The sequence below is a fragment of the Ipomoea nil genome, unplaced genomic scaffold (genome assembly GCF_001879475.1).
Source record: "Ipomoea nil cultivar Tokyo-kokei standard unplaced genomic scaffold, Asagao_1.1 scaffold0761, whole genome shotgun sequence".
Lineage (NCBI taxonomy): Eukaryota > Viridiplantae > Streptophyta > Magnoliopsida > Solanales > Convolvulaceae > Ipomoea > Ipomoea nil.
The window spans coordinates 1,379,368-1,392,317 of NW_017617189.1; the positions used below are offsets into that span (position 1 = coordinate 1,379,368).

Consider the following 12,950-nt stretch of genomic DNA (forward strand, 5'->3'; position numbering starts at 1 on the left):
TTAACTCCCAGCTCCTGATCATTATTGGCAATGTTCGATGATCATTATGATAATTAACATTTCGCGTTGGATACCAATATACTTATCAAATTATCATGTCAGCCGCCATTTCGCGTTAGATACCAATATACTTATCCAATTATCATGTCAGCCGCCATTGGCAAAAAGACTATAATAATATTTGCATCCGTTCCAATCTTTTAACAAGCTTTTAGTATTTATTTTGTTTTCTTTTTATTATTTCTGGAAAACGAGTCCATTTACAGTTGGCCGAAAAAAAAAAAACTTTTGGTCACAATGTTATTATGGAGTATTAAATGTACAAAGATTTGTATGTGTAAAAAGAACTATTTCAATCCTTTTAATTTATGCTTTCTCTATTGATGTTTTGCCCAATAAACATTATCTAATATGCACATTATATTTGTTAGGTAAAATTTAGGAATAATCACGAAATTTAAAGAAAATAGAAGCGTTTCAGTCCCTGCTTCTAATGCACTCCAAGAACTAGAAAAGAAAAAGAAAAAAGAAGTAGCAGATTTACAAGACTTGTATATCTGAGAAGAGTAGCTGAAATATTTTATGAGCATACATTCTACATCTCCTGAAAAAAAGAAAGTGAAATAGATAATAAAACTTCTTTAATTTTTTAAAATGCAAAGGAATATATTTCAATAATAACGAAATCAAAAAGTCCAGCGAAACATAGAACCATACAGAAGTGAACAGAGACAAAGATGCCCCGTCCACTTTGGCAAGAGAATAGGCAAAGTACCCGTACGGGCTTAGCTCAATGGTTTAGTGAGCAGTATTTGTGATAAGAGACCAATGTTCGAACTTCGGCGGCGACAATGGGGAATTATGTCCAAAGTGGACAGATTCCTTGTGCGCACCGGCATATGGCCCTGCCTTCCTCCCACATGCTCTGTCGGGTCGGAGTGTGAGGGACGGTTGATGATTCAGCCTTTTGGGATAAGAGAATAGGCAAAGTAAAATTTTATAAATAACTACGTACTTATTTTACTATTATATGTTTAGGTATAAACTTCAATTATCATGTGCATTTGTACACTCATACTGACCGTTCATTTGGGATGATCATGGGCTATGAATTAATGTGCACCAGGACCAAGTGCACCGCGTTCCATTCAGCATTTTTGAGTGGTGCATTTTGTAAGGGCGTTTTTGTAATCTCATCAGGGCAATAAGTTGGCCGTGTGTAGGAGTGGGCTTTTTGTTTTCTTTTCCCCCTTTTTACGTTCTCCCGGAGGTTTGTGTGGTAATCAATGGCTCGGTCAGTGGCAGTCGCCGTTCGTGGAGGGGTCGGTCCGGGCAGTCATTCTCGCCGGCGACGCCGCCCTCGGCTGCTTCGTACAGTGTTGCGGAGGCATCACGGTCGTTCTGCACGGCGACGGACGGCGCACCGGTGGGGTTTGCGAGGTTAGTGCTGGTTCGCATGGTTTTTAGTCATATTCCGTGCGATTTTGAAATTGGTAATTTGGGTTGTTTTCCTGGAGCACATGGATGCTCGAATTGGGCTTTTGGCAGTTTGCTTGTTGTGCATTCGTAGCTTGATTGGGGTCTGCTGGCATGCATATTGCACTAGACAAATAGGCAACCATGTAGCATTTAAAAATCCCCAATTATAGGTGGGGGTAATCTGTTTTTGGTTTGTTGATAAACTTCTTCTGTAGTTTACTCTCTAGAAAGCACAAATGAAGCAGATAAGTCCAAACTTGAAACAGTTATTAGGAGTTTATGGGTAGAGTTCAGTATTAATCAATGAAGATGGCTGGTTTTTATTATGGAGCTGAACTACATAATATATAATATAGTATTTCAGTCATTTATCAATTTTTTTTATGTAATGAATAATTTAGTAAAGTTGAATATTACTCCAAACCTACAGTTTAGGAAGATGAGTAATATAATGGTGGCCCTTGCACTGTGATATTAATCCAAACTGCAGTAACATCTTTGTTATAGATATATACTTATATTAGTGCTCTCTTTGTTAGACCATTTTGTCAATTTGCATACAATTTAAATATTAAAATAGCATTTTGTTGGCCCTTAGGTTAACTTTTTTACATTTTAACATTTTGTTTTGGTTTCAATTAGAGTTGATAAAATCAGTTTATTATGAAAACAAGCTGAACTTTCAGAATTCTGCAGATTTTCCTTTGACTCAAAACACCAGCCATTCACTATTTTTTTGCACCGCATTGCAGCCTGGCACATCATCTTGTAAAAGCTTCATTCGTTCACTCATCGTTTCTCTGCTAATCTGTTCAAAGTAGGTGTAAGTAGAGTCTCCACTTGCTAGAATGGATTAAAACAAAGATAATCCATTTAATCAAGAATGAAGAATTTATACTCTTTGCGCATTCTTAGAGTGCAATCAGTGGCCTGGCCCCTTTTGGCTCTGTCATGAAAGCCAGATGGCCTCTTAGATTTCTCTTCACTTCTAGCAAACGCTTTCAATGGATTATTATAATTTTGCTTCAGTAAGATTCTTCTAGTGAAGCTAAGGAGTAGAATGGGGAAAAATTGCTGAATTAAGAAATCAAGGTGGTCTTGGCTTGTGTTATATGGTTTTATTTAGTTTTGCTATTTCGACATTTCTCGCTTCCTACACTATTAGTATATGTAATCATGCAAGCTTTGAAGATTATTGAGAGTTTATTCTTTACCTAGATGAATTGTTTGGGTTGCCTAATATATTTACACATAACCTTTCTAAGTATCAGTGTATGTAATCATGTAACTACTGGTTCCCACTTGGCTGTTACATTTTTTGCTTCAGTTTGATACTACTTGAAAACACGTCAGTTTCATGCTTTGAACTTTGACGTCACCATGGCCTGAAATTATATGCTTTGTTTCAAGTTTCATTTGCACTAATCTAGTGGGGCATGTCTTTGTGTTGCTCCAGGTCGTGATGATCAACAACCGGTGAATTTAAGCAACCGATGTATACTGCCTCGTGCATCAGCTACGCGCGCCCGACATCCACCCATCCAAGAAGTTGATCCAGGCTACGAGGATGGCACCGGTCCACCCACGGTTCACCACGTGCCCCCTCCAAGTCCCAACACGGTACGCCTACTCCACCTGTGCTTCCTCTACCCCGTTTCTATCCGTGTTTGAGGCATATTTAATTTGCTTTCCTATATTCTTGATTGTTTGGGATCCGTTTTGCCGTAGGGGTTTGAGCAGGAATTCGCGTCCATGACTAGGGAACTTTTTTCAATAGCCACACGGATTGCAGAGTTAGTACGCAAAAACCCCAGCCAAGCTCGCATGGACCCGAATTTCCATAGGATCGCCAGCGTGGTGAATTTGTTGAGGGGGTTAATACCGGAGCCGACGGAGGACACACCCCACCCCAACTCCGAACCAGCTGAGGCACCAGCCACGACATCTGGCCATCAAGACGACACTCTTTAGCAGGACACGCAGTTTTAAAGCCACATGTCCGGGCATAGGTGATATAGAAATGAACGCCTTCGGCTAGTGTTTTAAAGCGGCGTCCAACGACCGGCGTAATTTCCGTGTCCACATTCGGCCACCAGTATTTAATAGGAACGGTGGTTAGCTCCGTCGTACTATTCCCTTTTATTTTGAATTATTTCATTTTTTAGATAGCGTCTAAGTGGTTAAGCACCATTGATGGACACTTATCATAATATGTTTATTGAGCACACTATCAACGTATTCATGGGAGGCAAAGTTGGTGCTAATGCTTATAGCTTTCTCCATTAGTTATGGTAAACTCAACATTATTTCTCAATTAGGCTTGGATTGACAAAGCAGTTGACAATCATCACCCAAACCACCAATCCAACAACAACCTCTTATAAGGAAAACCCATTTAATGATTCGATCAAGTATGCCTTAGAGCTCACTAGATGCATTGTTGAGCTCAAACAATCGGCATCTTACTCTTTGCCACAACCAGTCATTTCAGCCATGCCAATTGCTAGCTATTGGATCGGCAGAAGTGTCGTTGTTACTAACGCTACTTATTGTGCTGGCAGGGACGGAACCAAGGGGGTGGGGGGGGGGGGGGGAGCAGGGGGCAGTTGCCCCTTCTCACCCCACCCCCACCCCATATATAATCTTTATATGTATATATGTATATAGTACATGTTTTAGTATTAGTACAAAAAAAACTATTAAATGGTAACAAGGAATGAGTTAGATTAGTTGGTAGAGCACATGTTTGATAATAGTGAACGTTGAGGGTTTGAATCCTTTGGCATTAACATAGTTTTACAGTTTTTTTTTAACTCTTTCTAATAGACTTGGAAGCAGAGAGCTAATCGAAAGGATGAAGATGGTGTTTCATTGATGTAACAGAGAATGTAACAGAATCAATTGCAGATGAAGAGCTCTAAGCTAATATACAAGAGGGAAGTGGGGAAAAGCGGTTATAACTAACAATTGAAGTGTAATTACATTGTTGCCCTCTCTTCTCTTTGTCACCTTCATTCCTGCTTCTGAGAAATGTCGGTGTACTGCTCTCCATTACCCCCTGGTAAGCTGGAGTGTGAAGGTTCTGATTGCCCAGCTTAGAGACAAACATCTGAAAAGGAGAGATAGGAAGAGCCTTGGTAAAACCATCAGCAACTTGGTTGGATGAGGAGACAGAGAGGAGTTTAACCAGGCCTTGGCTTACTTTTTCACGAACGATATGACAATATTTCTATGTGTTTCGTTCGCTCATGAAACACATAGTTCTCTCCAATAGCAATAGCGGATTTATTGTCACAAAATACAGTAGCAGGCCTGGATAACTGAACCTATAGATCATGGAGCAAATTTTTAATCCATTGTACTTCGCAAACAGTGGCAGCAAGAGCCCTAATTCCGCCTCAGAGGACGAACGGGAAACCGTGGCTTGCTTCTTCGTTCTCCATGAAATAGGAGCCTTTCCAAGGAATATACAAAATTCGGTTACAGATTTTCGAGTTTCTGGGCAGGAAGCCCAATCGGAGTCAGAGAATACGTTGAGCTGCATTTCACCATTTCTGGGATAAGAGACTCCTTGGCCAGGAGCTTTCTTTATATATCTTAGAATCCGGTGTGCTGCAGTCAAATGATCATTGGTAGGCCTATCCACAATTTGGCTAAGCTGCTGTACTGCAAAGGTGATGTCTGGCCTCGTGGCTGTGAGGTACAAGAGACGTCGAACAAGACATCTATAGCCATTAATGTCTTGCAACAGAGTACCCCCCCTTCTTTCTGTAATTGGTGGCCTGGTGCCATTGGTGTGTTTATCGGCTTGCAAGACAAAAAACCAGTTTCAGTAAGTATGTCTATGGAATACTTTCTTTGACACAAGTTCAACCCCTCATCATTTCTGTGAGCTTCGATTCCTAAAAAGTATCTCAAGTTGCCTAGATCCTTGATTTTAAATGTGGTGTCAAGGAAGTCTTTTAGGTCATGGATCAAAACCTGACTAGGACTTGAGACAAGGATGTCATCAACATATATTAATGTGGCAATAAATTGCATACCTTGGCCTTTAACAAATAAGGAGGGATCCGATTTTGACTGATGAAAGCCTCTACTAAGTAAAGCACTGGTTAACCGGAAGTTCCATTGCCGACTAGCTTGCTTTAAGCCGTAAAGAGAGCGAAGGAGTCTGAAAGCTTATCCTGGTTTACCATTCTGAAATCCAGGTGGGAGGACCATATAGACTTCTTCATCTAGACTTCCATGCAAAAAAGCATTGTTTATGTCTAGTTGGTGAATATCCCAGCCGCGTGAAGCAGCTACTGCCAGAAAAGTGCATATAGTGGTGAGCCGTGCGACCGGGGAAAAAGTTTCAATGTAATCAATCCCCAACTGTTGGGTGAAACCCTTTGCAACCAACCTTGCCTTGCACCGTTCTATGGAGCCATCCGCTTTAAGTTTCACTTTGTATACCCACTTACAACCGATGGGAGTTTTCCCGGGTGGTAAGTCAACAATCTCCCAAGTGTTATTTTCTTGCAAAGCTTTGATCTCAGCTGCCATTGCCTCCTTCCAACAGTCATACTGCACAGCTTGATTGTGTGTTCTAGGCTCATTAATAGAAGTAAGCGCCATGGAGAACATCATGTGAGGCATGGTAAGGCTTTCATACGAAATAACTTTAGATAGGTGATGGGGAGAGGAGTTCTTTTCCATAATAGCATCGCAATAGTAATCTTGAAGCCTCGTGGGAGCATGTTGAGTTCTGATAGGCCGTCTTAGCTTGGGGGATACTCTGTCAGTGGCCAAATTTTGTGACTGACTTGACTCATTGCTAGGTTGATTGTAACAATTCTGATTTTCAGAACTTGGTGTCTGTGAACCAAGACTTGGTTGAATGTCAAGGTTGGGATTGGATGATTGTTCGGCAGTATGCTGATGCTCAAGTTCAAATTCCAGATTCGTGGAAGTTGGAATCAGAGGCAAAGATGGTTGTGATCCCTCCGTATGCTGCAAGTTGTTATGATCAGACATTGGAAATTGTCTCTCATAGAATATGATATCTCTGGAGGTAAATGTAGAGCCATCTCCCAAATCATACAATAAGTAACCTTTGGTGCCTGCTGGAATTCCTACAAATATGCATTTCCTTCCCCTTGGGGCCATCTTGTGTTTGTTTGTGGATAAGGTGGCAGCAAAACACAAACAACCAAACACCTTGAGCTGTTCAATGTTTGGCATCTTCTTGTATAGCCTTTGATATGGACTGTCTCCTTATATCACCGGAGATGGAAACCTATTTATAAGGTAAGTTGCATGCATGACACAAAGCCCCCAGAATTGGAGAGGGAGCTTCGCTTGAAAGCAGATGGATCTTGCCACATTTAATATATGTTGATGCTTTCGTTCCACTATGGCATTTTGTTGGGGCGTATTAACGCACGACCTTTGATGAACGATACCTTTTTCTGAGAAGATTTCTTCCATGTTAAACTCATGTCCGTTGTTACTGCGAATCACCTTAATCATAACACCAAACTGTGTATAAGCATATGCATGAAAGTGACGAATAAACTTCCTTGCTTCAGACTTTGTTTTAATCAAGTGTAGCCATGTATATCTTGAATAATCATCAACAATTGTGAGGAAATATCGTTGTCCATCTAGGGAACAAATTGGGAAGGGGCCCCAAATATCAACATGTATAAGATGAAAGCATGCTTTTGAAGTGCTAGTACTCAAAGGGAAATGAGACCTCTTATGTTTAGCTAAGTGGCATACATCACAAATCAAATCTTTTGTATTAGAAGCATCAATTTCAGAAAACAAATAAAGTTTATTAATGGGGAAATGGCCCAGTCTTTGATGCCAAATTTTTGCATCATTACATTGCATAACAAGACTTTTTTCTAGCAAGTCTGGTGTCTTCTAACACATACAGCCCCCCTTCCTGCTTAGCTAAACCAGCCATCAAACCATTCCTCTGAACCAAACACCGTCCATCCATAAATGTGAGCTTGTAAGATGTATCTTGGATTAATTTACTCACTGACATAATATTGAATTTGAATGTGGGAATATGCAAAGCTTCCCTTAGCCATATGTCACCATTTAACTTGACATCTCCTATGTGCTCAACATTAATACATTGGGCAGTAGGTAAATTCACAACAGCTCCAACGGCTTTTTGATAGTTGTCAAGAAGATCAAGAGAGCATACAATGTGGTTTGTAGCTCCTGAGTCTATAATCCAAGTGGATGTGCATAAATCAAGAGAGTTAATATGGGAAAAAGAATACTTGCCTGCATTATTGGTCTGTATTTCATCAAAGTTTGTTCCCAAGGAAACAGTTGCACTTGTGTCAGAAGTTGGAGCTGCCTTCTGAGTTTTGATAATAGAAATTATCTTTTGCAATTGATCTGTTGTGATACCTAGATCTCCAACATCATTATTCACCACTGCATTAACCTGTTTCCCTTTGGATTTGAAGCCGGGCACCCATTCCTGAGGATAACCATGTTTTTTATAACATTTATCCATAGTGTGACCTATCATCCCACAATATGTGCACTTAGGTTTCGCAGCATTGTTCCTCCTGCCATTATAGGCATTCAGAGTTGCTGCATCAGCCTCTCCACTTGTAGAACCTTGGCTGCTTTGTACTGCACTAGAGATATTAAGATCCAAATGTCCTAGATTCAAATTATTCAAGCTAATTTGTCTTTCCAGTTTTTCTGCCATAACATAGACTGCATATACCTCAGGTAAGGGGTCTAGTATAAGTATATTAGACTTCAGACTACCATAGTCATTATTCAACCCTTGCAAAAAGCGAATTACCTGGCCAACATCTCTCTCTTTTCGAATATGATCAACTAGATTACAAGCACATCTCGGATTGCATTTGCAAATGGGAAGTGGCCTCAATGTGTTCATCCCCTCCCATAGGGTTCTGCTTTTGGTGTAGTAATCACTCACAGACATGAGACCTTGCTTCACATTGTAGATCTCATTCTGTAAAATAGATATGCGATGTGCATCAACGTGAGAGAACCTCCTCCTCAGTTCCTCACGGATTTCTCTCCCTTCGTCGAGATGCATAATGCTCTGAGCGATCGAAGGATGAACAACCTTGAATAACCAGGAACAAATCATCAGATTGCCCTTCTCCACATCAAATACTAAGGATGATCTCTGCCAAGCGGTGTGATGCTGCCATCAACCAAGCACCATTTGTTCTTAACTTCCAAAGCAATCTACATGCTGATACACCAAGTTCCATAGTTGGAACTTCCTAGAAGTGGTGGACTGACCAGCACAGCAGTCGGACTGTCATTAACACTAAGAAGCAGAGGATTGTCTAGTTCCCCCGCACTGAAACTCCGTTGCTGATTCATCTGATTCCCTTGCGGAATCGTTTATGGAGTCGCATGAGCCAAAGGTCCAGAATGTGGATTCGTCTCCTGGTTGCCGTTGCTTGATCCGCCGACTACGGCGGCGACGTAGGTGTAGCGTCCCTGCTCTGATACCATAATAGACTTGGAAGCAGAGAGCTAATCGAAAGGATGAAGATGGTGTTTCATTGATGTAACATAGAATGTAACATAATCAATTGCAGATGAAGAGCTCTAAGCTAATATACAAGAGGGAAAGGGGAAAAGCAGTTATAACTAACAATTGAAGTGTAATTACATTGTTGCCCTCTCTTCTCTTTGTCACCTTCATTCCTGCTTCTGAGAAATGCCGGTGTACTGCTCTCCATTACTTTCCTATATAGCTTCAACACAGTCACAATCACGTTTTTAATAGCTTTTTATTATGTGTTTTCTATTCAAATTATTTTATCAAATTAATTATGTACGTTTTTAATAGCTTTTTATAATGTGTTTTCTATTAAAATTATTTTATCAAATTAATTATGTTTCATATTTTGTTATAAATATTTTTTATAAAGTTTCGATGTGTTTTATTTTTCGGCCGTATCCAACAATATTTACAACTATATTTCATAGGTAATTTATTTATTTTTTTCAAAATTATCTATATCGTTTTAATGTTTCGTCTTTACTGGAAAAATATTCTGAATCCGTCCTTACTTTTTCGCCCCCCCCCCCCCCCCTCTCAACCGAATTTATGACTCCGTCCCTGTGTGCTACCCATCGAAATGGATGATCAGAGGTGCTGAAAATGTTTGAGAAAGAATAGAACAGATACTGTCTTGTAAAGAATCATGAGTATTTCAAAAAAAAAAAAAAACTTGGTTACCAAATTCTAAGAATAATTAAACCATTATAATTGTGAGAATAATGGAAACAAATTCTGCGTAATAAATGAAAAAATTCATTGGAAATTATGTGTAATTTTATAATGAAATAATAATTTATTAATTATTATTTACACAAATAATAATAATTCGAATATTGATTTTACACCAATAATAACAATAATAATAATAATAATAATAATAATAATAATAATAATAATAATAATAATAATAATAATTTGAGTTCTGCACATGTAGAATATTGATTTTGAATAATAGTAATTTTCGAAGATTCATTTTTCAATTAATTTGCCTAAATATGAATTACTTAATTTATTTGTGTAAATATGGATTCATTTCCCTATTTATACATTTCAGCTTTGTTTGGTAATCAGCGGCTACTGGTTAGCGGTTAACAGATAGCAGATTGTGTTAGCAGGTTTGACCAGCGGATTGCATTAGCGATTTGTAAAAAGATGTTTGTTAAATTATTTTTTTACTATTAGTAGTTAAATGTATAATAATAATAATAATAATAATAATAATAATAATAATAATAATAATAATAATAATAATAATAATAATAATATTATTATTATTATTATTATTATTATTATTGTTGTTGTTGTTGTTGTTGTTGTTGTTGTTGTTGTTGTTGTTGTTATTATGAAATAATAAAATAAAATTTATAATAATACTAATAATAATAATAACAGCTTTCAAAAATAATAATAATAATAATAACAATAGCAATAATAATACAAAGCAAAATAATATATATATATATATATATATATATAAAGACATAATTGATGTGGAATCAACTTTGATCCAATATCATTACTAAATGAAGATGAGCTCAAAGAGCTCCTCTATATAAGAGGAGCATTGCACCCTCAATGACTTATGAATCGATTTGCTTGCCCATCAGTGCTGGGCAAGCATGGATAGCCTAAAAGAGTCCTTCATTTAAGGAACTTTTTTTTTAAAAAAAAAATATAATTCGAGGTTGTTTTGGGAAAAGTTTATTCTTTCGCAAAATGTCAAATTGAAATGCTGCAAAATATAGCATTTCAATTTTCAGCGGTTTGGAACAAACCGTTGTTCCAAATTGCTGAAGAACCAAATGATTTTTTTGGCATTTTGTCTCTTGTCAAAATGTTAAAATGATGGATTTGTCAAATAAATAAAAAGAAAAAAATATATAGTTTTCTTTCATTATATTTAAAAATTGCATATGCAGTAATTATGATAACCATTAAATAGATTGAGTACTTATTTGTTTTTATTTTATCTTTAAAAAAAAATCAGTCGTATTCATATTTAACTACAAATTTAATCGGCAAATTTATTATTACAATTATAGATTAATTATTTATGACGGAAAAAAAAAAATATGATTTGAGACAAATTAACTAATATCTAATGGATTAGTACAACAAATGACTATTACAACAAGTTTTATGAACGATAAGTAATATATTAGAATCCCATTTATATTACAAAATTAATAGTATGTATGGACTAAAAGTTTATATGAAAATTAACTAACATATTAAACCTGAGTTGGAATTTTTTATATAAAATTTTGTAATATATTAATATGTATTTAAAACAGGAAAATGGAAAATTCCAACTAAATTCTTTTTCTAATTCATTAGATATTAGTTAATTTTCATATAAAATTTTGTTACCAATCTAGCTTTATTATTTTTTTACTAATTAATTAATATTCATATTAGTATAGATTAGTGTACGGTAAATAATATATTAGAATCCCATTGAGCCTCATTTAACTATTTTTTTTAATACAAAGAAGATTATGATTGCTTTGATGAGGTGCAGTATTGTTTACATTTGTGATTACTTATTTTTCACTAACATTTTTTCCTTTTTGTGTAACTTTATTTATTTATTTGACTTTTCCTGGCTTTTAGGACTTTCTGGATGGAGAGGTGATTGAACGTCCTATTGGAAATTTGGAGCGAAACAAGTAATGTGATGCAAATGATGGTGGATCTATTAAGAGCTGTGAACGTTGAGACGCTGGATTGGAATTATTAATAAAATGGTTTCCTGTTAAGAGTCTGACCATTTATGCCTTTGGGCAATAAACATTGTTCATATGATTGATGGTTGACATTTTACAAGCATTTGTCCATGGTCATTTCAATATTTTTGTTATGTTTTATATTTAGAATTTTAAATTTGTGTATTTTGTTTAAGTTGTAAGATTGCATGGTTTTTACATTACTTTGAATATGCATGTAACAACCCAAAATTTCATTTTATAAATCCGGTATTAAGAAATTCGAAAACAGACATTTTCACTCCACTAAAAATTTTTGTGAACAATTGGTGTTTGAATAAATTATTCTTCGTCACATTTAAATTAATTCAACACCAAAATGGATTTTATTCAAAAATTCCTAAGTTTTTGGGTACTTCGCGTATCAAGATTTAAATCGAGAAATTTATCTGAGTGAAACCGGGAGAATTCAAAAAGATTTTAAACAAGTGTTCATCCAAGTAGCTTTTTGAGAAAATTCATTTTCCACCCCAAAGTATTTTAAAGTTAGCATTTCTAGCCTTGGTCCATGATACAAGGTGAACCATTTCATTCCAAAAGACTTTGCTGAGAAACACATTTTATGCAAGCTTTTACCATTTTGCCCTCAACCAATCATTGGCCTTCTACCTAGGGTTTTGAACCATATATAAACTCCACTATTCCATTGTGATTCCCTGATCTCTTTCTTTGCCTCTCCACACTTTTTGTCTGCCAAGAGAAAGGGAGAAACAACATCACAGTGTGCACCAGATCAGACTCACGGCCCTAGCCGCGGCCCATCAGGAGGGCCGCCGGCTAGAGTCGTGGTGACACGGGACTAGGGCACGGCCCTAGAGGAGGGCCACCGCCTAGTCCCGGTGGAGTAGCGAGGTACATGGGGCAGACCATGAGGAGTCCCGCCCCAGGTCCCTGACTTTGATTCTGAGAAGAATCTGTGCAGTGGCCGGGCCCTTGTGGCTCAGCTATGTGTCGTTTTGGGCCGAGTGTTATGGGCCCTTGTGGCTCGGCTCTTCAGGACCTTCTCGACGCACATTTTGTCTTTGATTTCGTTGAATTTGGATTAAAAACAAGTATGTTATGAAGGAATTAGTGAAGATTTGCTACACAGAGTATATATTTGCTAAGCTTACTGTGTATGAAGAATTATTTGACTA

The 12,950-nt window shown here is 37.3% G+C and overlaps 1 protein-coding gene across 3 annotated transcripts; it reads left to right on the forward strand.

Moving 5' to 3' along the window:
• The first annotated feature begins 1,211 nt into the window (after nucleotides 1–1,211).
• LOC109176865 lies at nucleotides 1,212–11,824 on the forward strand. 3 transcript variants are annotated; one of them, XM_019326262.1, is made up of 3 exons: nucleotides 1,212–1,440; nucleotides 2,936–3,099; nucleotides 11,663–11,824. In XM_019326262.1, exons 1-3 carry the CDS (start codon nucleotides 1,287–1,289, stop codon nucleotides 11,720–11,722), a joined length of 378 nt encoding a protein of 125 aa, XP_019181807.1. In that variant the 5' UTR covers nucleotides 1,212–1,286; the 3' UTR covers nucleotides 11,723–11,824. The 3 variants fall into 3 exon arrangements, with proteins under 3 accessions (XP_019181807.1, XP_019181806.1, XP_019181804.1); XM_019326261.1 differs by lacking the exon at nucleotides 11,663–11,824 and adding an exon at nucleotides 3,220–3,741 and having other exon boundaries at nucleotides 1,218–1,440; XM_019326259.1 differs by lacking the exon at nucleotides 11,663–11,824 and adding an exon at nucleotides 3,208–3,741 and having other exon boundaries at nucleotides 1,225–1,440.
• The last annotated feature ends 1,126 nt before the right edge of the window (nucleotides 11,825–12,950 follow it).